The sequence below is a fragment of the Moschus berezovskii genome, chromosome 13 (genome assembly GCF_049115385.1).
Source record: "Moschus berezovskii isolate FMDL1 chromosome 13, NW_MosBer_1.0, whole genome shotgun sequence".
Lineage (NCBI taxonomy): Eukaryota > Metazoa > Chordata > Mammalia > Artiodactyla > Moschidae > Moschus > Moschus berezovskii.
The window spans coordinates 73,667,574-73,692,258 of NC_142472.1; the positions used below are offsets into that span (position 1 = coordinate 73,667,574).

At 46.4% G+C, this 24,685-nt stretch overlaps 1 protein-coding gene across 2 annotated transcripts in view; it reads left to right on the top strand.

The window, feature by feature from the left end:
• The window catches only part of ENOX1 (ecto-NOX disulfide-thiol exchanger 1), a 688,766-nt gene that overhangs the window by 522,330 nt on the left and 141,751 nt on the right, over window positions 1–24,685 (top strand). For both annotated transcript variants that reach the window (XM_088842775.1, XM_055426042.2), the window contains one exon: window positions 22,839–22,945. In XM_088842775.1, coding sequence (XP_088698901.1) covers window positions 22,839–22,945 — 107 coding nt within the window. The remainder of the gene's footprint in view (window positions 1–22,838; window positions 22,946–24,685) is intronic.

A 24,685-nucleotide genomic window follows, 5' to 3' on the forward strand; every position in this document is an offset into this window, starting at 1 on the left:
TTACTGTCATAGACACTGCTTAGGCACCTCACCTGTACAATATCAAAAGTTCAGTTCTTGCTTTTAATCTTCAAACCTGCCCCTCTTTGGGTTTTTCCTTCCCATTTTACTAATTCTCAGGCTCAGATCCTGTTGAGTACTTTTCACACCCACAATCAAAGCCCATCTAGGCTATTGGGAAATCCCATTGTTTCAACATTCAAACTGGCCCACTTCTCTTCATTTTCACTCTAGCCCTTCAAGTGCAGGCTGCCTGAACGATGATGGTGTCTGTCTGGGAGTAACAGAAACCCCCCACCAAACTTGATCTTAACAAATGGAGAGTTTTCATTTTCCATACGGTGAAATCCAGATCGTTGGCACTGGTTTGGTCGTTGAAGAGCCCCAGGCCTGAGGTTTCTGTGACGTTATTAGCCTTCTTCGATAGTTGTCTAAGAGGGCTGCTGTTTCTCCTGCCATCCCTTCTTTTTTTACAAGCTGGAATCACAGAAGAAAAAGGAGAGGGGGAAACAAAGAGGAAGGACTTGTACCTTTAAAGCAGAAAACCAGAACTTGCCAAAATGTCTCCAGCAGGCTTCTATTTATGTCTTGTTGTGCAGAATTATTCCATGTAGCCATGCCAAGCTATTTATACAAGGAAGATGGGAAATAGACTCTTTTGACTGGACCCATGGCCCTCCAGAATGAAACTGGAGTTCAAGGAAGGAAGGAGGGGAGAATGGCTACAGGCAGATGTTTTGCAGTTTCTGCTATGTGTGATTCTTCTCTTTCCACCTTACTCCAGCTCAATCTATTTTTCACACATCATCTGACATAATTCAGAGCACATCTTCTCCACTGAAATCCCTTGAGTAGATTCCCACTGCACTTAAAATAACATTCATCTTCCCAAGCCTCAAGCTCACTGTGCTTGCCTCTTCTGCGTCAGCTTTTGCTCGACTCACAAAGCGTCATCTCCATTGGCCTTTTTCCTGCTGAGCCCATCAAAGCTACCTCCCGTCTCTGAGCCTCTACACATCCATTCCTTCTGTCTGATGTTCTCGTCCTTGCAGTCTGCAGTCGTGAATCCTTCTCATCCTTTCAGTCCTGGCTGTAAGGCCATCCTATCAGAGAGGCCTTCCTGATCTCCCCTCTCCCAGCAGGCTCATATTTCATCAGCCCCTCAGAGCACTTACCCAAATGGGTGCATGCTAAGTCACTTCAGTCGTGTCTGACTCTTTGCAACCCCATGGACTGTAGCCCATCAGGCTCCTCTGTCCATGGGATTCTCCAGGCAAGAATACTGGAGTGAGTTGCCTTGCCCTCCTCCAGGGGCATCTTCCCGACCCAGTGATGGAGCCTGCATCTCTGATGTCTCCTGCATTGGCGGTTGGGGTCTTTACCACTAGCACCACCTGGGAAGCCCATCCAAATGGGTATAATTTAATAAATTGTCTGGTTATGATTATTATAAGCGTCACAGAAGAAAAGACATCTATCTCTTAGTCACTGATCTGCATCAGGTGCTTGGGATGTGGAAATGTGCAGGAAATATTCCATGGGTGAGTGAGTGAATATTCCAATGAATGAGTACACTGGAAGGAAGAAAGACAGGAAGTAAGCCTGAAACAGTGAGCTAAGACGTGTCCAGGAACCTCCTAGAAGAGTTTGTCATCAGTGTTAGTCCTGTCTGTACAGTTTTCACCTTGCATGTGCAATCAAACAAATTGAATAAAGAATTCACCAGCTATGCTTTTGTTGGAGATTGCTATATTTTACCAGACTTGGTTGCAGGCCAGAGGATATAAGGAGAGTTGAGGTAGCAAAATAAACACCAAAGGTCACATTGACATCTCCCACTTGTCACTGTCTGACAGCCGGTGCATTCCCCATCTCTCTGTTACTATTTGAGACATTCCTCATTAACCCTGTAATTTGATCCTGGAAGTATTTCAGCAGCCAACAGAGACGGTGAAAAGCCCAGGTGAACTTGAAGGCCCCAGGGCTGTCCAAGGGCTGCACGCCCCAGCTGGAAGGCCTGAGAGGCCTTTGAGTGAATCCTCAATAGCCAGGACCCTTGAGGGTGACTTGAAGATGGCAGATCCTTTCAGTGTGAGCCTCAGCTGGAGTTAAACCTGAGATAGAACAGGAGCATTGCACAGCTCACTGAGCAACCAGAATTTTCCATTCATTTCTGTGTGCTTTTACAAAGATGACAATTCCCCAGATGCAAAAGGGATCCAAATTCTAACATGAAATTCATCATGAAAATGTTAGCAGTAACCTGGCTAACGTGGTAGGTATGTGTACATATCTTCCTCCTTTGAATTTTGAAATAGATCTTGTTTCAGGTCTGGTGGAATTAATGTTTGTCTGTCTCCACCACATTTTCTGCTTCCCCAGCTGGCTTCAGGCTGAGTGTGGTATCCATAGAGCTGCCTCTAAAGTAATAGCTGCTGAAGTCCACAGCAGTCTTCATACTTGTCAAATTTTCCAAAAGCAGAACCAGTCAAATCCCCCATTTATCGGCTTCAGTATTCCTGGCAGACACCGCAAGAATCACATTTGGCTTTCTCCTTTAGAATTAGATTAAGATTGTAAAGCGCTAAGATTCAGGAATGACATCTCAGCTTTCACTCTGCAGAGTGGCTGGAAATCTGCTGGTTATTTGGCAGTGTCTTCCTACCACTTAAAAGATCCCCACAATTGCCCTAGCATTCCATGGGAGCCTCTCCATTAGAAAGCCAAGTCTCAGGGAGTTGTTCATAGGTAGTTTGGGAGCAGGTCTATTGTTGAACTAACTTATTCCAGTAAGTGGGGTTGCCCTGGCATTGAAGGCGGTGTCCACCTAACAACTTGCAGGAAAATTCAGGTACATTACAAAAGTCCAAGTGCAGTAAATGTGTGGATGCCTATATAGATTTTGTTGAACAGGGAAAGGGAAATTCCATGGAATGTTAGTCCATTAAGCTAGGTTGAATGCATGTATCTCCTTGCTTTGCTGATCACATTTGTCCTTGTTTTCGTATTTGAACAAATAGCATTTGCTCAAAGGGGAAAAAAATCAAGAGCCATGAATAATAATGTAAAGTTGTGATTTATTTCAAGGTCTGCATCAGAGGCCAGCAGTTACCTTCTAGCTTTGTTGGTATTCAGTTCCGCCAACATTTATTTAAGTTCTGACTTTCTTCCTATCTCTGGCCTTCACCCCAGAGTGGGCTATGTAACTATAATCCAATGGGCATTGTTTCCATCTGGGCCCTGGTGTAGAGTGTCAAAGGGCAGCAGCTGAACCCAACCAAGAGTTTGGGGAGTATAGCATCCACTCCTATTTTAAATCATTTTCCACCTCTGACCATGAATATGCAGTTTTCAGAGATGTTTAGATGAGAGCCTCCTTTATCCTGCTGGGGCCCCTGGGTCTTTCCCTTCATTTCAAGGCCAGCTGGATAGATTCTCATTTACTAGATATAAAGAAAGGGGAAAAAAAACAATTCAGTACAGGTGAATCATCTCATCCTTATGTCATTTTATTCTCACATCATCCTTTTCTCATCTTTATGTCATCTCTTAACCTGCCCATTGGGCAGAAACTCCTCCTGGTTTCCCAACTGAGAGCCTTTCAGGTTTTGATCTTCTTCGCTTTTTAAACATTAATACCTCAGAGGAAACTCCCCATAGGCCTGCCTGCTCAGTTTTTCAGTTATGAGCAAAGCTTGTCATTTCAAAGCTCAGAGAGAAACTGTTTATAAAGTTGAGGAAGCATGTTCTACGGCCCTCAATTATTAATATGCATGCCAAGATGATCAATTGTGCATGCCTTGTTACAACACACACACACGTCTGATGAAAATTTAAACATTCCGTGAGCATGCCACTCTGGGACTTTCCCAGCACACTTCTCGGTGAGAGAGGAGACGGGGAAGGGAGGAAGGTGGGGAAAAGGCAAACAGGAAGCAGATGGTGATGGAGAAGGGCTTAGTGATACTAAGAATATGTGCCATCGTGGAGGGCTTCCCTTCCCTGGTGACTCAGCGGTAAAGAATCTGCCTGTAATGCAGGAGAACTCTGCTCCACGTTATGTGGCAGCCTGAGTGGGAGGGGAGTTTGGAGGAGAATGGATACATGTGTATATGTGGCTGAGTCCCTTCACCTTTCAGCTGAAACTGTCACAGCATTGCTAATTGGCTCTGTGCACGTGCTTAGTTGCTCAGCTATGTCTGACTCTTGGCGACCCCTTGGACTGTAGCCCCCAGGCTCCTCTGTCCATGGGATTCTCTAGGCAAGAATATTACCAAACCCTCCTCCAGGGGATCTTCCCAGCCCAGAAATCAAACCCAGGTTTCCAACATTGCAGGTGGAATCTTTACCATATGAGCCACCAGGGAAGCCCAAGAATACTGGAGTGGGTAGCCTATCCCTTCTCCAAGGGATCTTCCCGACTCAGGAATCAAACTGGAGTCTCCTGCATTGCAGGCGGATTCTTTACTAACTGAGCTACCGGGGAAGCCCCTAACTGGCTCTACCCCAATACAAAATAAAGTTAAAAAAAAAAAAGAGTACATGCCATAAATATTAACGAGCAGAACAGAAAAGTAGAAATCATTGAGTGTCAGACCTGGAGGGGACTTGACACTTGTCGGCCCAAAGCTTCTCGTTTTAGAGCAGAGGAAGCTGAGGTTCTGAGAGCAGACCTCTTGGGCCCCCACCAATTAGCAATCTGTGGGTAGTTTCGAAATCAAGACTCTTGGCTTCTCAGGCGGTTCGCTTTCTCTGTGTGATGTGTGTTTATGAAAGCTGAAACTGATCGGAGGAGGATGTTATAAATACGAATTTATAGTTTGCAGGCGGGGGTAAAGAAATGTGCTGGCATCGCACCAAACAGAAATGCTACCACACGGTTAGAAAAGGAAGCCTGCCTCTAGTGCTGCCCTTTTTCTCACCTCCACACTTGGACCTCCGCCCCGTCTCTTGTCCGATGGGAACCAAAGCGCCTATCACGCCTCCTCCGTGAGCTGTCCCTATCTTTTCTACACATGGCCACCACCCTCTCTCCTCCCTTCTGTGGTGCTTGTTCATACTGTCTACTTGAGCACTGGATGGTTTTCTAAGCATCAGGTTTGGGGGGTTTGGATTTTTCCTCTAGCACGATTTTAGGCTAACCAAAGACAGAGTCCATCTGCTGTTCTCTTTTCCCACCTCGCTGTACCACTTTCAGACATGATACTTGTAAGCACCTCAGTACCTGTGTTGGTTGGTGATCAGATATGGTAGGCAAAACTGAAGATTGGAAATTGCAATGGAACCTGTTAACCTAAAACTCATTCTCAGTGTTGGATCTTGAGGTAAGCCGTGATCTCATCTAACTTTGCTCTAATATACCCTCCCCTTAAAAGTGAAATACACAGAGTGTACCGTAGTTGAGAATGTTGTAGAAGTAGTAGTATAGCACTGTTGTTAATATTGTTTTAACCTGCTGATTGGAAAGGTTAGAACCATCTTGGAAATTTGCTCTGTACCTTTATGATAGGGAATCTCATCTTAGATGCCAAAAACAGTGGAAAGACTTTCAATCAGGCACCAGGAGATCCTGATTCTAGTCCCAGCTTGATCATAAGTTAGGCAGGCGACTTTAGGGAAGATCTTGAAGCTCCTTGAGTCTTGTTTTATCATCTCTATGGGGAAAGTGTCCGACCTATGGGATTATCTCTTCCCACTCTGAAAATCCCACTGTCCTTATCCTGTCAACAAGCTTCACAGGTGACTCAGTGCTAAAGAGTCCTCCTGCCAGTGCAGTAGACGGGGGGTTTCGATCCCTGGGTCGGGAAGATCCCCTGGAGAAGGGAATGGCAACCCACTCCAGTAGTCTTGCCTGGGAAGCCCTGTGGACAGTGGAGGCTGACGGACTGCAGCCTGCAGTATCACAAAGTCAGGAACAGCTGACCTCACACGCGTGCATATATTGTATCAACAGCTTCGACCCCTGAACATCCCTGAATGTCTGCACACAGCCAGCACCTGCCAGGACCCAGCCAGGATGCCAGTGGCTCCTGAGCTGATCACAGAACAGAGGATCAGAGGGTGCCTCCCACCCGTGCCTGTCCCGACTCTGCCCTGCTGCGGGGTTACAGCTCCAGGTGGCACTGTGAGCTTTAAGCCACATTTGCCCCCTGAGATCATGTGTGACTATTGATCAGCCAAAATTCATATCAGAGAGGCTGCACCTTGCATCTCCTCTGGCACGTCCTCATCTGTTTTCTTGACTGAAATCGTAAAAGCCTCCGGCGTCTGAATGAGTGATGACACCCATCCACAATATTTACTGGGTCCCTATTAAGTGCCAGGTAGCGCGCACAGGGCTGGAGTGAAATGTGAGAGGTGTCTGATCTCCCTCTAAACCTCGACCCCCCACTTTCAGGCAGATTGGCATCCTTGTTCACATTTCTCCCGCCTAAAAGGCTTTCTCTGAAATCATTTCCTCCTTAGGAACTTCTGAGCCAAACTTTTCAGTTTTTGGGTTTTTTTAATTTCCACCAAGGGAAATTTGGCTCCCGTGTCCCTGCCGTCGGAAAAAAAGAATTTTATGAAGTGTTAAAATGTTTTCCCATGTCTGTGGTTGTCATCCCTATTGTACATCCTTGGAAAAGAAGTTCCCCATGACTGCCTTAGCGACTCGCCAGGTTTTCTGCTTCTCCTCTAAATTACACAGATGGCTGTATTTGCCAGTGTTGTCAGTGTTGCAAATGTAAGTTTCATTAAAAAAAAAAAACCTCTTGGCTCTAGGGGAAAAAATATCCAGAGACAATATCTTTTGTAATAACTTCCCAGTCAAGGATGAGTACAGTTTTGTTTCATAGGACAGCAAAGCAGATAGCAGAAGGTTCTAGAAACTTTCCAGAACTGAGCTGAGCCTTTTTGGTATCGCCTCCATCTGTCTGTCTGTCTGTCTTTCTATGCGTGCTCGGTCATGTCCGACTTTGTGACCCCCATGTAGCCCACCAGACTCCTCTGTCCACAGGATTCTCCAGGCAAGAATACTGTAGTGAGTTGCCATTTTCCTTCTCCAGGGGTTCTTCCCTGACCCAGGGATAGAACCCAGGTCTCTTGCATCTCATGCTTTGGCAGGCGGATTCTTAACCACTGCACCACCCAAGAACCATACCTGTACCTATATATATGGTTGGTTAATACACTATGATATTGGCATTTCTTTTAAAATGTAAGGATAGCAAAAGATGAGAGAGAAGTGAAGTGTTACACTCTGGAACAATGAAGAATTTTAGAGGGCTAGATTTTAAAAATTAACGTACAAATGTTGCGTGAAACACAGAAGTTCAGGAAATATTATATATAACTCTCAAGCGCTAAGGGTGAAAGCCTTTCCCCTGTTGATCCAAGCCCAGTTGCAGGGTCTGGGAAAGAAACCACTGCCCAGGGCAAGGGGGAGGGGAAGAGGAGAAACGGGGGGGGGGGGGGGGCTCCTGTGAGGAAACAGCCTCTGAGCTACTTTGGAAAGAATCACATGTTTAAAAGAAATATCTTTTACCAAAGTCCTTTTAAAGCCACAGGAACTTCACATTAGATCTGAGGGAAAGTGAGGGGCCAGGAAAGTTCCTTGAAGGACGAGATGACGTATCTGTAACTTTCTGTGCTACTGAGAAGGGAGTGCAGGTTAGTGTGTGTGCTCAAAGGAAGGACACCATCCCGTGAGGCTGGTGAGAGCATGGCCCCAGACGGCAGGAGAGCTCTACTGGAGGAGCCAGGCAGCTCCGGTGGGCCCGCCCCGCTCCAGCAGGTCGGCATGTCAGCGGGAAGCCATTAGCCCCTTCACAAGACGTTTGCGGGGCTCTGTGTGGTGGGGCCAAAGGGGTAGGAAGTCTGCGCGGGGCTGACCGGTCCACCTGTCTTGATCAAGGGATTCAAACCGGGGGAGGTTTCTTCCAGCCACGTGGCTGCTAAGAGGTGGAGCCACAGCCACGCAGGCCGGCCGGCCCTCCCTGCCCTCCCAGGGTACCCCGAAGCCCTGTGCCACTCCTAGACCCCTAAAAGCTCTCACCCAGCCCCACCTTGAGCTTTCCAGGCCGAGGCATTTATTCAACAACAGTGATGAACAGAAGTGGGATAGATTTTCTTAATAGTTGAAAGCACGTACTGAGGACGCATCACTAGAGGGTCAGAGGCAGTCTGGCAGACGGGTGAGCAGGGGCCCTCTTCCCAGACTCTGAGACTCTTCCTTAGTGTCTTTCAGATTTCTCAGTATGCTTTTGGAGAGGGCTCAGTGCAGCTTCTTGCCCCATCATTATTGTTGTTCAGTTGCTCAGTCGTGTCTGACTCTTTGCAACCCCATGGACTGCGGCACACCAAGCTTCCCTGTCCATCACCATCTCCTGGAGCTTGTTCAAACTCCTGTCCATTGAGTCGGTGATGCCATCCAACAATCTCATCCTCTGTCATCCCCTTCTCCTGCCTTCAATCTTTTCCAGCATCAGAGGCTTTTCTAATGACTTAACTTTTCACATCAGGTAGCTGAAGTATTGGAACTTCAGCGTCAGCATCAGTCCTTCCAGTGAATACTCAGGGTTGATTTCCTTTAGAATTGACTGGTTGGATCTCCTTGAGGTCCAAAGGACTCTCAAGAATCTTCTCCAGCATCACAGTTCAAAAGCATAAGTTCCTTGGCACTCAGCCTTCTTTATGGTCCAACTCTCACATCCATCCATGGCTACTGGAAAAACCATAGCTTGGACTAGATGGATCTTTGTCGGCAAACTAATGTCTCTGCTTTTTAATATGCTCTCTAGGTTTGTCAGAGATTTTTTTCAAAGGAGCAGTTCAGTTCAGTCACTCTGTAATGTCTGACTCTTTGCGACCCCATGAATCACAGCACGCCAGGCCTCCCTGTCCATCACCAACTCCCGGAGTTCACTCAAACTCATGTCCACAGAGTCGGTGATGCCATCCAGCCATCTCATTCTCTGTTGTCCCCGCCTCCTCCCACTCCCAATCCCTCCCAGCATCAGAGTCTTTTCCAGTGAGTCAACTCATCGCATGAGGCGGCCAGAGTATTGGAGTTTCAGCTTTAGCATCAGTCCTTCCAATGAACACCCAGGATTGATCTCCTTTAGAATGGACTGGTTGGATCTCCTTGCAGTCCAAGGGACTCTCAAGAGTCTTCTCCAACACCACACTTCAAGAGCATCAATTCTTTGGTGATCAGCCTTCTTCACAGTCCAACTCTCATATCCATACATGACCACTGAAAAAACCATAGCCTTGACTAGATGGACCTTTGTTGGCAAAGTAATGTCTCTGCTTTTTAATATACTATCTAGGTTGGTCATAACTTTCCTTCCAAGGAGTAAGCGTCTTTTAATTTCATGGCTGCAGTCAGCATCTGCAGTGATTTTGGAACCCAAAAATATAAAGTCTGATACTGTTTCCACTGTTTTCCCATCTATTTCCCATGAAGTGATGGGACCAGATGCCATGATCTTTGTTTTCTGAATGTCGAGCTTCAAGCCAACCTTTTCACTTTCCTCTTTCACTTTCGTCAAGAGGCTTTTTAGTTCCTCTTCACTTTCTGCCATAAGGGTGGTGTCATCTGCATATCTGAGGTTATTGATATTTCTCCCAGCAATCTTGATTCCAGCTTGTGCTTCTTCCAGCCCAGCGTTCCTCATGATGTACTCTGCATATAAGTTAAATAAGCAGGGTGACAATATACAACCTTGACGTACTCCTTTTCCTATTTGGAACCAGTCTGTTGTTCCATGTACAGTTCTGACTGTTGCTTCCTGACCTGCATACAGGTTTCTCAAGAGGCAGATCAGGTGGTCTGGGATTCCCATCGCTTTCAGAATGTTCCACAGTTTATTGTGATCCACACAGTCAAAGGCTTTGGCATAGTCAATGAAGCAGAAATAGATGTTTTTCTGGAACTCTCTTGCTTTCTCCATGATCCAGTGGATGTTGGCAATTTGATCTCTGGTGCCTCTGCCTTTTCTAAAACCTGCTTGAACATCTGGAAGTTCACGGTTCACATATTGCTGAAGCCTGGCTTGGAGAATTTTGAGCATGACTTTACTCCAAGTGTCTTTTAATTCTGTGGCTGCAGTCACTGTCCACAGAGATTCTGGAGGCCAAGAAAATAAAGTCTGTCACTGTTTCCACTGTTTTCCCATCCATTTGCCATGAAGTGATGGGGCCCGATGCCATGATCTTAGTTTTCTGAATGTTGAGCTTCAAGCCAACCTTTTCACTCTCCTCTTTCAATTTCATCAAGAGGCTCTTTAGTTCCTCTTCACTTTCTGCCATAAGGGTGGTGTCATCTGCATATTTGAGGTTATTGATATTTCTCCCAGCAGTCTTGATTCCAGCTTGTGCTTCATCCAGCCCAACATTTTGCACGATGTACTTGCATATAAGTTAAATAAGCAGGGTGACAATATCCATCTTTGGCATATTCCTTTCCCAATTTGGAACCAGTCTGTTGTTCCATGTCCAGTTCTAACTGTTGCTTCTTGACCTGCATACAAATTTCTCAGCAGGCAGGTAAGATGGTCAGATATTCCCATCTCTTTAAGAATTTTCCACATTTTGTTGTAATCCACACATTCAAAGGCTTTATCATAGTAAATGAAGTAGAAGTAGATGTTTTCCTGGAACTCTTGGTTTTTCTATGATCCAATGCATGTTGGCAATTTGATCTCTTTCCTCTGCCTTTTCTAAATCCAGCTTGAACATCTGGATTTTCTCAATTCACATACTGTTGAAGCCTCGCTTGAAGAATTTTGAGCATTACTTTACTAGCATGTGAGATAAGTGGAGTTGTGCGGTAGTTTGTAAATTCTTTGGCCTTGTCCTTCTTTGGGATTGGAATGAAAACTGACCTTTTCCAGTCCTGTGGCAACTGCTGAGTTTTCCAAATTCGCTGGCATATTGAGTGCAGCACTTTAACAGCATCATCTTTTAGGATTGGAAATAGCTGGAATCCAGATCAGCTGGAATTCCATCACCTCCTGTAGCTTTGTTCCTAATGATGCTTCCTAAGGCCTGCGTGACTTTGGACTCAAGGATGTCTGGCTCTAGGTGTGTGATCGCACCATCGTGGTTATCTGGGTCATTAAGCTCTTTTTTTGTATAGTTCTTCTGTGCATTCTTGCCACGTCCTCTTAATCTCTTCTGCTTCTATTAGATTCATAGGTTTCTGTTCTTTATTGTGCATAAACGCAAATATTTGGCTTCTTTGTGTTAGAAAATTCCACTTACTTAAAGCTTTTCTCCAGCTGTTGTTAAAGTCATTCCCACCTCCTTTGACGTTTTTTGCCACCTCCTTTCCAGCAGTTTCCATACTGGGGTTCCTTGGGGCTGCAAGGACCAGTGGCATCTTTGGCGTTTGTTGCCTTTAGTGCCTTGTAAAGGGTCTAGCACTCCTCAGTGTTCCTAAGACTTTGGCTCATAGTACAGATCCACGTACAGACGGTTATAAACGCACGTGTGAAGTTGCCCAGATGCTATTTCCACTCCCAGCTTCACCACTTACCAAACGTGTGACTGGTGATGACGCCTCTCTGGGGATCTCGGTTTCTGCATCAGTGAAACGGGCATAAGAATGACTCTTGCCTCAGAGAGTTGTGGTTGTTCATTGCTCAGTCATTCCCAACTCTTTGCAACCCCATGGGCCGCAGCACACCAGGCTTTTCTATACTTCCCTGTCTCCCAGGGTCTGCTCAGACTCCAGGCCATTGAGTCGACGATGCCATCCAACTCCCTCACCCTCTGTCGCCCCCTTCTCTTCCTGCCCTCGTCTTTACCAGCACCAGAGTCTTTTCCAGTGAGTCAGCTCCTCAGATCAAGTGGCCAAAGTTTTGGAGCTTCAGCATCAGTCCTTCTAGTGAATACTCAGGCTTGATTTCCTTTAGGATTGACTGTTTTGGTCTCCTTGCTGTCCAAGGGATTCTCAAGAGTCTTCTCCAACACCACAGTTTGAAAGCATCCAGCCTTCTTTATGGTTCAGTTCTCGCATCCATACATGACTACTGAAAAAACCATAGAGTTCAATTTATGGAGAGTTGTTGGGAAATTTAAATGAGATAATATTTTTAAATCAGATATTCTCAAACTTTTATTATGTGTGAGTATGATCTGGAGACCTTAGAAAAAAGCATCTGCTACACTGGTGGTTGTCAGAGGCAAAGGGTGGAGGTGCAGGAAAGTGGTGAAGGCAGTCAAAAGGCACTAACTTCTAGTTATAAATAATTCCCAAGGACTAAATGTACAGCATGGCAGTGATAGTTAACAAAACTGTATTGCACACTTGAAAGTTGTTAAGACAGTAAATCTTAAATATTTTTCATCACAAGGAAAAAATACGGTACCCAGGTGAGATGACGGATGTTAAGTTACCTTGGGGTAATCATTTCACAATATCTACCTATAAAAAATCATTATGTTGTACACCTTAAATTTACACAATGTCAATTACATCTCAATAAAACTAGGAAAATGTTTTCAGAAGAATAATTTGCTGGACCTCACCCCTAGAGTTTCTAATCAGTAAGTGTATGGGCTCCTTGCATTTTAATAAGTTTTCCAGTGATGCTTATGGTACTGGTCCAGGATCCACATTTTGAAAATCACTGTTTAAAATCATCAAGTGTAGTGTCTGCCCAATTAAGTCTGCTGCTGCTGCTGCTGCTAAGTCACTTCAGTCGTGTCCGACTCTGTGTGACCCCATAGACGGCAGCCCACCAGGCTCCCCCGTCCCTGGGATTCTCCAGGCAAGAACACTGGAGTGGGTTGCCATTTCCTTCTCCAGTGTGTGAAAGTGAAAAGGGAAAGTGAAGTCGCTCAGTCATGTCTGACTCGTAGCGACCCCATGGACTGCAGCCCACCAGGCTCCTCCGTCCGTGGGATTTTCTAGGCAAGAGTACTGGAGTGGCTTGCCATTGCCTTCTCCGCAATTAAGTCTAAGTAACTAGAAATAGCCAACAACTGTTGCCTGATTTTCCTAGCACCACTCATGGAGCTGATAGTGACCCAGGGGAAAGCAGGACCACCATTGTGAAGGTCACAAAGAGGAAGGGACACCCGGAAGCTGTATCTCTCCCCTTCCTGATGGATGATAGACAAGCCAACTACTGACCAAAGGGCCGTTCTGATGAACCTGTAGGTGTCTTTGTGTGATTCATGATGGACACTGCACAGGAGATAGCTCAGACTCAGAGCACTGCTCATCAGGTCCTTTAGCCTTTTCTCATTGATCAGGAATGGCAGAATTTAAACACTTGATTACTAGCTGTTGACGTGGGATAGGAGAAGAATCTGAAAAACACTTAGTGGGCAGAAAATTGGAATGAAACTTGGCAACAGCACTCAGAAATTAAAAATTCAGATACTCTTTATCTTTTTCCCACTGCTAAGAATCTCTCATAAAGATATTTAGGTGTCAGAAAATAGATCTGAGGGTGTCCACTGCAGCCTTGTTAATTATGCACTTAAGGCTAGATTTCCAAACACGACCCTGTGGAATTCTCCAGGCAAGAATACTGGAGTGGGTTGCCATTCTCTTCTCCGAGGGATCTTCCCAATCCAGGGATCGAATGCAGGTCTCCTGCATTGCAGGCAGATTCTTTACCATCTGAACCACCAGGGAAGCTCAGATACAGCACCGTGTATATAATAGCATTCTATGTGAGTTTAAAAAGGTTACACATAGAAAAATATACAGTGTGTACTCTATGTATAACATTTTATTTCTCTGGAGGGACAGGCTCTTAACAGTAGTTTAAAGAGAGACACCGAACCTGCTGAGCAGCACAGAGAGCTCAGCCCCATGCTCTGCGATGACCTAGAGGAGCGGGTTGTAGGGAGGGTCAAGCAGGAGGCTGTATATGTCTACATATATTTGAGTCACTTTGTCATACAGCAAAAACTAATCCAACGTTGTAAAGCGATTATCCTCCAGTTAAACATTGTAAGTAAAGAAATAAAAAGAGACACTGGGTGGGAAGTAGTCAGGATGGGAAGGTAGACTTTGACTTTTCAATTTATTCCTTTTTTCGTATATACATATATTACTTTCATTTGGTCCAAAGGGATAATCTAGAGAGGGTGATTTATTGGAACTTAAAAAGCCTAATGAGTGCTGCATATTGTAAGGAACCATTAAAATTATAATAGTCTCATGGATTTTTGTTGTTACTTCCCTGAATCTTTGAATAGATGTATTAAATAAAGGCATCTACAGTTCCCTGAAATGTATTGGGATTTATACAAAGCTTAAAAAGTCACTGTCCAATATCCTATCATTTATTTGAACAGTGTCACCATTTTCTGTTGGCTTAAAATTTGCTAAAAGCTCCCCGTTTTCTTTTTCCTTTTTTTTTACAATTTGATCAGCATGTGTTTCTTCCTAGCCCCATCCCATTCCCCCCCAAAATCAGATTTTTGACCTCATCCAGACAGGAAGTTCAGAACCATGGCACCTGCTGGTGATGTTGTAGCAGCAGGTGGCTCAGATGGTAAAGAACCTGCCTACAGAGCAGGAGGCTTAAGAGACATGAGTGTGATCCCTGGGTTGGGCAGATCCCCTGGAGAAGGAAATGGCAACCCACTCCAGTGTTCTTGCCTGGGAAGTCCCATGGACAGAGGAGCCTGGCAGGCTACAGTCCATGGGGTCACAAAGTGTGGGACACAAATGAGTGACAGACACTTTCACTTTTTAACTTTTTAACAAGGCTGTCATGGATTTCACAGGGTCACACAGCAAGATTCATTTGACTCATCTCAAGACAGAACCCCAGAAGGCCATTTTTCCTCCTCAACTTGAAATTCCAGCCCATGCCTCCTTAATGTATGGGTTTGGCCAAGTTAATTCTGTTTCCTGGGCTTCCCGCCAGACTGACTGGCTCCTGAGCTGAGGACCCAGACCCTTAGCAAGGGCGCAGGAATCTCTGGGAGCTGCTCTAGCAGCCTCCCCTGTCGTGTTTGACACTAGCTGCTCCTCCTCCTGGCTTTGTCTTGCTCCTCTGGGCCTCCCAGAAGCCCTGGATCACTTACTCCACTCTCTGTTTCAATTCTTCAATCCAAAGCCAAGGCTCATCCACCCCACTCCAGCTTTTAGTATTTAATAATGATGAGCCAGGGTGGGGAAACTCCCCTCTTTCACTTGTTCCATGCCTTTGAAAACCTCTCAGAGCCATTCACAGAAATTTTGGGAAAATGTTAACCCTTAAAGGGAAATAAAATTTCCTCTGAACCCCACAGAGTTTAAGGTTCTATCAGGAACCTAGATAGGTTTTAAGAACAAGCATTCTGCCTGGAAGATTTGTTTGAGGTGCTCTATATAAGCAGGCCGACTGCCTGTGAGGACTTCATCAATTTCTCCAGGTATTGGCCTTTCCTAGTGGTGCAGTCGGAGAAGGCAATGGCAAGCCACTCCAGTACTGTTGCCTAGAAAATCCCATGGATGGAGGAGCCTGGTAGGCTGCCGTCTGTGGGGTCGCTAAGGGTCGGACACGACTGAGCGACCTCACTTTCACTTTTCACTTTCACACATTGGAGAAGGAAATGGCAACCCACTCCAGTGTTCTTGCCTGGAGAATCCCAGGGATGGGGAAGCCTGATGGGCTTCCATCTATGGGGTCACACAGAGTCGGACACGACTGACGTGACTTAGCAGCAGCAGCAGTGGTGCAGTCAGAGTCCGCCTGCAATTCAGGAGAGCTAGGTTTGATCCCTGGGTTGGAAACATCCCCTGGAGAAGGGAATGGCAACTCAATCCAGTATTCTTGCCTGCAGAATTCCATGGACAGAGGAGCCTGGCAGGCTACAATGCATGGGGCCCCAAGAGTCAGACACAGACAGCAATTAAACCGCCACCACCAAATGGATAGGAGGTTCTGTCACAGCTGTTTGGCAGGAACAGAAGGTGCAGGAGGTTCAGAGACTCAGACATAAGCTCAGGAGGATGTGGAGGAGAAGGTCTGTGTTTGTTCTCTGGAGGAGCCTAACCTTTCTCTTTGACTGCTTCCAATGCTTTTCTGTCCAGAGCTCAAAAATCAGGAGCCTGGGGCGGCCCAGAAGTCTGGTGCCTGGCTCCTTCCCCAGAAGCATATTGGAGTGGGATCTGTTCCTGGGTGTTTACCCAGAACGCCCTGTTCTGAGCTTGTCTTTTCTGAGAAGACTGAAGACAAGTGCTTCTCAAGAGAATTTGTAAAGTTCTCTCTCATGTAAGAAGTCTGTTCTGAAGTCAACAGGTGTCCCAGGAAAATGTATTAAATTACTTAGTCAGGATTTGTTTGAGGTTCTGGGGAATTTATATGCATGCGTGTGCATAAGAGAACGAACAGTCCCTCACCAGTGGAGGGGCCAGTTCTCTAATACACTCAACATGCACGCCTATGTGTATAAGTTCTTCATAGTTACAAAAATCCTAACAAGTTCGTGTGCCTGATATGTGTATAAGAGAACGAATAATCACTAGTGAGGTGTTGAGCTGGGCTTCCCAGTGGCACAGCAGCGAAGACCCCACCTGCCAATGCAGGACTTGCAAGAGACGTGGGTCACTGAGTCAGGAGGATCCCCTGGAGTAGGAAATAGCAACCCACTCCAATGTTCTTGCCCGGAAGAGTCCATGGACAGAGGAGCCTGGCGGGGCTGTAGCCCAGAGGATTGTAAAAAGCCGGACACCACTGAGCACACACACACACACAGTTAATTAAATGTAGAGGCCGTTAGGCTGAGGAAGCTCTCAGGCCATGGTGGCCTGAGGATGCAAACCAAACCCTCAGCCTGCAAACGCCTCAAGGTCAAGACAGAAACCCGAGGGCAGCCCTCGCCAATGAGCAGCTGGGGTCCCGGCACCAGTGAGTCAGCAGGGCCCTTGCGCAGCTTCCGCTCGCGGTGAGCCTCCCCGGCTCCTGTCCGCGGAGCGCGCCTGGCCACTGCCGGGTCCCTGCTGCTCAGTTGGAAGCCACTTTGGCTGAAATAAGCGTCACCAATTTTAGTATACTTCAGTTTCTCCTTTCGCAGGAGGCTTCTTCAAAGGGTGGTGAGCCGTTTCCTCTCTGCGTCCTTCCCTTATGTTCCTTTACACCTGCTGGATGCATCCTCGGGGACTCGACTGTCAGCCCTGAGACGGACACTCAAGCATCCTTTTGAAAAAAAAAACCTGTCTCTCTCATTCTTTTATTGAGGATAATTGCTTTGGGGTTCGATCCCTGGGTGAGGAGGATCCCTTGGAGCAGGAAACGGTAACCGACTCCAGTATTTTTGCCTGGAAAGTTCCATGGGCAGAGGAGCCTGATGGGGGGCAGAGAGCCTGATAGGACTGAGCGCGCACACACAGAATTGCCTTACAGTGCTGGGCTCGTGTCTGCTGTACAGTGGATCGGGTTATGTACACAGACACACGCGCCCTCTTGGGCTTCCTTCCCGCCCTCCAGGTCACCGCAGAGCCCCAGGCTGAGCTCCTGGTGCTCTCCGGCAGCTTCCCGCCAGCTCGCTTTTTCACGGGTGCCAGTGTATATGTCAGTCCTCCTGCCCAGTTCGTCTCACCCTCCCCTTTACCCTCTGTGTCCCCATGGTCTATTCTCTGCGTCTCTATCTCTATTCCTGCCCTGCAGACAGGCTCCTCTGTACCATTTTTCTAGATTTCATGTATATGCATTATAATAATATAATATGTCACATATATGTTTTTCCCTTTCTCACTTACTTCACTCTGTATGACAGACTCTGGTCCATCCACATCCACCACAAATGACCCAACATCATTTCCTTTTATGGCCGTCACTTTTAATTTTTTTCATTTTTTTCAAATAACCTAAACCTGGGTGTTCATTGGAAGGACTGATGCTGAAGCTGAAACTGCAATACTTTGGCCACCTCATGCGACGAGTTGACTCACTGGAAAAGACTCTGATGCTGGGAAAGGTTGGGGGCGGGAGGAGAAGGGGACGACGGAGAATGAGATGGCTGAATGGCATCACCGAGTCTGTGGACATGAGTTTGAGTGAACTCCGGGAGTTGGTGATGGACAGGGAGGCCTGGCGTGCTGTGATTCATGGGGTTGCGGAGAGTCGGACATGACTGAGCAACTGAACTGAACTGAATACATAGAAACCCATGGCATCACCAACTCGATGGACATGAGCTTGAGCAAGCTCCGGGAGTTGGTGATGGACAGGGAGGCCTGGCATGCTGCTGTCCGTGGGGTCGCAAAGAGTCGGACACGACAGAGCGGCTGAACTGGACTGAATACATAGAATGGGAGGGGAGATTTGCAAAGTATGAAGAGTACATATTAATTCTCTTATTGAGAGCTCTTTCGGTTGATAATGCTTCCAAAATGCTGAAGTATTCTCGCCACTGTAAGCTGGTGTGGGGCCTCCAGCCACTACTCTGCAGACCCCTGGGTGGTGAAGGCCCCGTGGGGGTTGACGTGAATTTATTCCGCTCACAGCTCAACCTCTGCACGCTGTCTTTCTGAACTCAGGCCAGCACCATCTTGTGTCCTATTTCTCTCTCTCAGCATTGAAGTAGAGTGTTGACGATTCCACGTTAGTAACTACTTGTAGTTTTGCCTTGTATAGAACATGTAGTGTAAATCATACTGGGGAAGTGGTAGTCGAATTCACCAACTTGCTCTTTGATGTGTCCTGCTGGAGACAATGAAGACTGAATGGTCTTTCCCTGGGACGTCAATCCTAGCAGTCGTCCTGATTTACGATTTTAAAAATACGCTGTCTTGGAATCACATCCATGAGGGCATACCCTTTGAGATAGTTTTTCCCTAATGAGGATGAATTCATGCCGAGCCTAGCGTTCTTCTGAGTCCTTCTGTGCACCTTTCATTTGAAAGACAAACAGCTGGTTCAGGGGTAGTCTGCACTGACGTGAGAGGAGTCAGCTGGACCTTAGACATACTGTGTGAATTATTTTTTAAACCTAAGCCAAGTTACCCAGTTTTGGGGTTTTGGTTTTGAGGTTTCTTTAACTTGTTAATATGGGGGGCGGGGGGTGGAGAGTATAAAACTTAATAAGAAATAAAGATAATCGTTTTAGTTAGTACACTACCGAACAGAATAAAATTACATGAAGTTGAAAATGGCTCAGAAAATTCAAGATCAGTCTCTGAATTCTGACGTTTTCCCGCACCTCCAGTGTGTGATAATGTTTTGGCTCCATCTGGATGTCCTTCGGGTAGTTCAGATTCAGCCTGTCCAGAAGTCAACTGCCGATCTCCTTTCGCAGACTCCACTGTCCTCTTCCTTCTGGTCTCTGATGTACTTCCCAAGCTTCAGTCATTCTGTTCTCCCTTCCCTCCAGTCTTACAGCAAGCCAGCCACCGTCCTCTTGGCTCCTTGCCCCTCTCTCCACCCAGCGCCCGTGTTAATCCAAGCCTTCATCTTCTCTCCCCAACAAATCCTACTTGACGGTGCCCCCTCTGGTCTACAGTATACAGTCACACTCTGGCTTATGACATACACAGTCCCTCCTGAGTCATTCTCACCCAGATTCAGCCCCATCCCCACCAGCTATTTTCACACAAAGCTCTTTCTCAGCTCCAAGCCTGCCCTTGAACCAGCTGCCCCTGCCTTCTCTACTGGGCAAGCCATTGATTCATCATTTAAGGCTTAGCAGATGTGGCCTGCTTTGGGGATGTTCCACCTGATTCCCACCTAACTGAGTTAGTTTCTGTGTCCCCATAGCTGTCATCCATACCTCTCTTGTGTAGGATAATTACCTGCTTGTCTTTTTTTCTCCCTAGAGACAGTGATCTCATCAAAGGCATGAGCTTTGTCTTTTTTTTTTTTTTTTGGATCATAGAAAAAGCAAAGGAATTTTTATTTTTTTATTTTTTTCAATATTTCTGCAGGTTTAGTAACATCGTAAAATACATTTCAACTAAAATTCACAAATCTAAAAATCTGTTAGGCATTTTTAGGCGTTTTAAGTTGGAAATGAAGACCAATGTTACATCGTAATATGCCAATTACAAATAGTACTTCAAATAGCAAATACTACAGTTTGTCCCAAACTTTAAAAACTATATATGAACTCAACACTGAACTATTGATGGCTATGAGAATTGTTTCCTAGCCTTTTTGAAAATTTCAACCCATTTACGTTTAAGGTAATTATTGATAAGTACGATCCCGTAGCCATTTTCTTTATTGCTTTGGGTTCAAGTTTATACACTCTTTCTGTGTTTCCTGTCTATAGAAGATCCTTTAGCATGTGTTTCTAACAGTCAGTCAAATACTTGGTCACTCAGAGGATCTTCTATGTTTGCTGAATGAATGAACGAATTGAATTTGTGCCCTGGGATGTGGTAATAACATGTTCTAAATAATCGAGGCACTTAACCTCAAACAGTGAATATCTTCAAGAGTACTGGGCTTCAGTAGATACCAGGGGATCTGCTTTTACCCTTGAACCTGCGCAGTCTTTCCTCCAGGTGCCTTGCTTTCTGTACGCCTCCACGTGCGTTCATGATCCCTCTTACGTTCCTGCCACTCCACACACACGTGGGTGACCTCACAATTTTCACTGTTGTGTGTCTCCTCTCCTAATAGCCCTCCCTGACTGGTGGCAGAATGTTGACTTTCACCCCCCAGATACTCAGTCTCAACCCTTCCTGTCCTTGGTCCTCAGGCCTGGTGTCAGGACACCCACCATTCAGGACACCATCATCTAACCATGATGCTGGTTAGAGTTCTACTATTAAAAGCAGTGGAACCCTTTACTCTCTAACAATCCCACGATCACCACCCCGGACAGATAATCTCATCAGACGGTGGATCCCACCGTGGCCTTTTGGGCCGGCCGCTCTGTGTTGCCCATGCAGCAGGTAGCTTGAAGCCCCAGATTCTCGCAGCCTTCCTGCAGACAAAGCAACAGGAAACCCAGGCAGCGGGAGCCGAACCAGTTCTCCACCAGCCGCGCAGTTGAGCAGAGCCCTGGGGGTGGGTGGTCGGGGGAAAGTCAGCACTGGGGGTGGCTTGGCAGGACTGGCCTGGCAGTGTTCCTTCCTCTAGGTGAGGCGGGAGAGGGGAACCAAGTGTTCTCAAGGTGGGTGAGAGCTTAGCTGGCTGCAGATCCTCCTGTTCCAAGTAAGCTCAACGAATTCATCAGCTGACCGGAGGATGAAGTTTGATCAGGAGATTCAGAGTTGGGATTCCCTTGAGGCAGAAGACAGTCCATGGGAGAGCCCCGGTGAAAATCACCCACAGAGTGAGAAGTAGTTGCTCGTTAATATTAGACGATATATACCATGTGTAGGGCTTCCCAGGTGGCTCAGTGCCACCTGCCAGTGCAGGAGACATGAGAGACGCAGGTTCGATCCCTGGGTCGGGAAGGTCCCCTGGAGGAAGGCATAGCAACCCACTCCAGTAATCTTGGCTTAGAAAATCCCCATGGTCAGAGGAGCCTGGCAGGCTACAGTCCATAGGGTTGTGAAGAGTCGGACACGACTGCAGTGACTTAGCCCGCACCATGTAGTCAGTGAAGGAAATCTGCCTTCTTCCTCTCCTCCGTCACACACTTGTTTTTTTTGTGGGCTCACTTTTGAAATCGGGGCACCAGGTGCTGCTCTTCTGTGGACATTATTCTATTACTCTTTGACATTCTTTGGACACCTGGAAGATTTGGAAGAGCTTTGATGTCCTTTTTTATAATAGAGCCCTGGGAAATCACTTAAGAAAGATTTATGTTAAGTAGAGCGTTAGCATCCATAAGAAGCTCATTTTACCTGTGCTTTCCTAACATTTCCTAAATGTTTAGAAGTTCAGGTTTAATCAAAGTCTCATTCAGTGCCACGATTTCCTTAATCCCGTGCTTAGTAGATTGATAACTGCTGGAGCAAAATTAAATCTGCAGTCGGTTGGCCCCACCTCTAACCTCCACTGCTAAGAGTCCTTTCCTTTCCCTGGAGAGCTTTGTTTACCACCCCTCAACACTGACCATGGACATAGCACTTCGCCTGGAAGCCACAGAAGTGCTACGTTAAGTCAAAGTGATAGCAGTAGAACTTCAAGGGTGTTGGGAGCCTGAGCGGGGAGGGGAGCATTATGAAAGTGAAAACAGAGTCACCAAGAATGGTCCATGGCCGTGCTGAAACCTTGGAGGGCGCCATATGGTGTTGCATTAAGATCTGCATGCAGTGTGCTGCTGGTTGGGTGAGAGCCTTGGTCTGTCTTGAAGTGGAGGCGATGGCTCCTGTTTACTGCCAGAGGGCTGGAGGGCTGGCTGCAATGGGCGCCACAGGGGAGAAAGGGGACCAACGAGTAAAAATGGCCTTGAGATCGAGGGGAAAAGTGACACCACTACTCACTGCCCCGCCTTGGAACTTGGACACGGTAATGTCTTCAGAGGGCGGCAACAGGGCCCTTGAGATGGAGGCCAGCAGAGGGAAAGATGGATGTTTGGCTCTTCCTCATTCAGCCACTCCACCCCGGCTTCACTTCTCAGGCCCCCACCCCAGGCATTCCTGGATCTGTAGATCTGTATCTGTATACCACCACCAGTGCCTGTATATCTATAGATCTACGTCAACAGATCCACCAAGTCATGTTTTTAGACACGAGCTAAAGAAGGCTTGGGTGCAAATGTCCATGCCCTTTCCCCAGCCGTATTTAGAACTTGTGTTAACCTAAAGTTGTGGAGACAGACTTGAAGGGAGACCTCCCCAACCTTGCTAACATGTAAGTACGAAAAGGCACAAATCGGATGGATATCGATGATGTTATTTCTACTGTGACATCATCTATAGACTCCTAGTGCCTTTGCTTTGCTTCCCTAGAGTGATCACAACATAAATTACTTGTCTTGTTTGACTTCCTTGTTCACCAAAGTTGAGCAGATTGTGGCCGTTTTCAACGCTTCTACCAGACAAAAAGCTTGGGACCATTTCTCGAAAGCTCAGCGCAAGAACATAGACATTTGGCGAAAGCACTCTGAGGTTGGTGATTTTATTATTACTTTCTAACCACCGTCACACAGCTGGATTGGCAGGGAAGAGTGTGGCTGCAGCCATGATGGTTTCTGGTACAGCGGGCAGTCCACCGGCCCGTGTCCTGTCTCACTGTCAGCCCCACATCCAGCTCAGATTGCTCCCCTGGTCCATAAAAGCAGCTGACCTGGTGCTTGGAGGGCGGAGTGCTTTTCTTTCCTGCAAAGCAAAGCATCTCTCCCATTCATAGTAAAGAGCTCAGAAATAAGCCAGGACACTTTGCGTAATCATTGTGCCGCAAAAGTGTACCGTGAAATAGAAAACTGGCCTTTACGTTACTGAGTTGTTTTTTTCCAGTGTTCTGTGGCACCATGGTTACCATTTGCCCCTTGGCTAGAAATGGCAAGTGTGCCTTTCATCCACATTTTCTCCTCATAAGCAATGTTGTAGTCCCCTGTGCCAGCCGATGGGTCCCGTCAGATCCCTCCGCAGGGCAGACGTCCCCAGGGTAGTGAATGTCCCAGCTAGCACTGTCCACCTTTCTGCATCAGTGCATGTGTGAAGTGTGAGTATCTACCCCAAGGCAAGAGCTCAGACCTCGGCCTTCCCTGCCACCTAGAAGAACCAGAATGTGTCATGAGTCATTGCTCGTCCAGCTGTTGTTTTTAACCCTGCAGTGTAGTGTACGCTTTGAACCTGTAATTTGAAAGTAAGTATACTGTCTTTGTTTGCTTCTTTTTTTTTTAACAAGAAAATGTCTTTCATTTGGATGCTTCTCCATCTCTAGCATGTTAATATTAAAGCTCTCTAAATGATAACCCCCTCTTTCCAAATCCCAAACTTATAGAAGGTAAGGTTTATTTATTTAATGATTTTGGCTCACACTTGGAAAATAAGTGTTTTATGTAGAGTTTGAGCAACCACAAAGTGCCGGGGAATCAATCATCTGGGTAGCATTTTAAGTGCCCATTAACTAATGCTAAATTACAGTTGAATACCAATGGCACTGGATGCAGCATCCACACGCATACCAAATGAATTCTTTATTATCACTGTTATTATGGTGAATACTGAATGACTTCACAATAATGGGACACTTAAAACGCTAGTGCAATTTATTATGAAGAAGGACATTTTTTATTTTGTTCCCAAATTCAGAGAATGTGGCCGGTGACTGAATGTGGCCCAGGATGATGGATACGGAGGAGGTGGGGTTTCTCTTCATTGTTGGGGAGAGGGGGGGCAGAAAACTGACTGGAGCTCATCTCAGGTTCTCGGAGACACTGACTCAGGACCCATGTCAGGGTTGATTTTCAGGAGGAAAGAGTCCCGGAAATCAGTGATGAAATATCCAAGATGAGTGTTCTGAAACACTCATTGGAATCCATAAAGCACAATCCAGATGTGGGAATGATCTGCTTATGAATTGTTTACTTTTTTGGCTTCACTCAAAACCAGACATACTAGGACAAATGTTAAGAGAAGGGCAGGTGGCTTGATGCTGGATAAACCCAGACCTAACAAGTCTGGCATTAGTACATGAGTGTCAGCAACTCATTGATCCATCAGGCTTCCTGCTATGTCTGATCCTGCTCCCCTAGCCCTGCCTCCTCCTCCTGTGCAGGGCCATCCTCTCCTTTGCATGTCTAGCTTTATCCCAAGGAACCCTGCTTGCTTCACTCCCTTCTGGGAGGCAGAAACAAAAGCAGTCCAGAGAGATGCTCCTGGAAAGGGTCTTTGCGTCTCCCT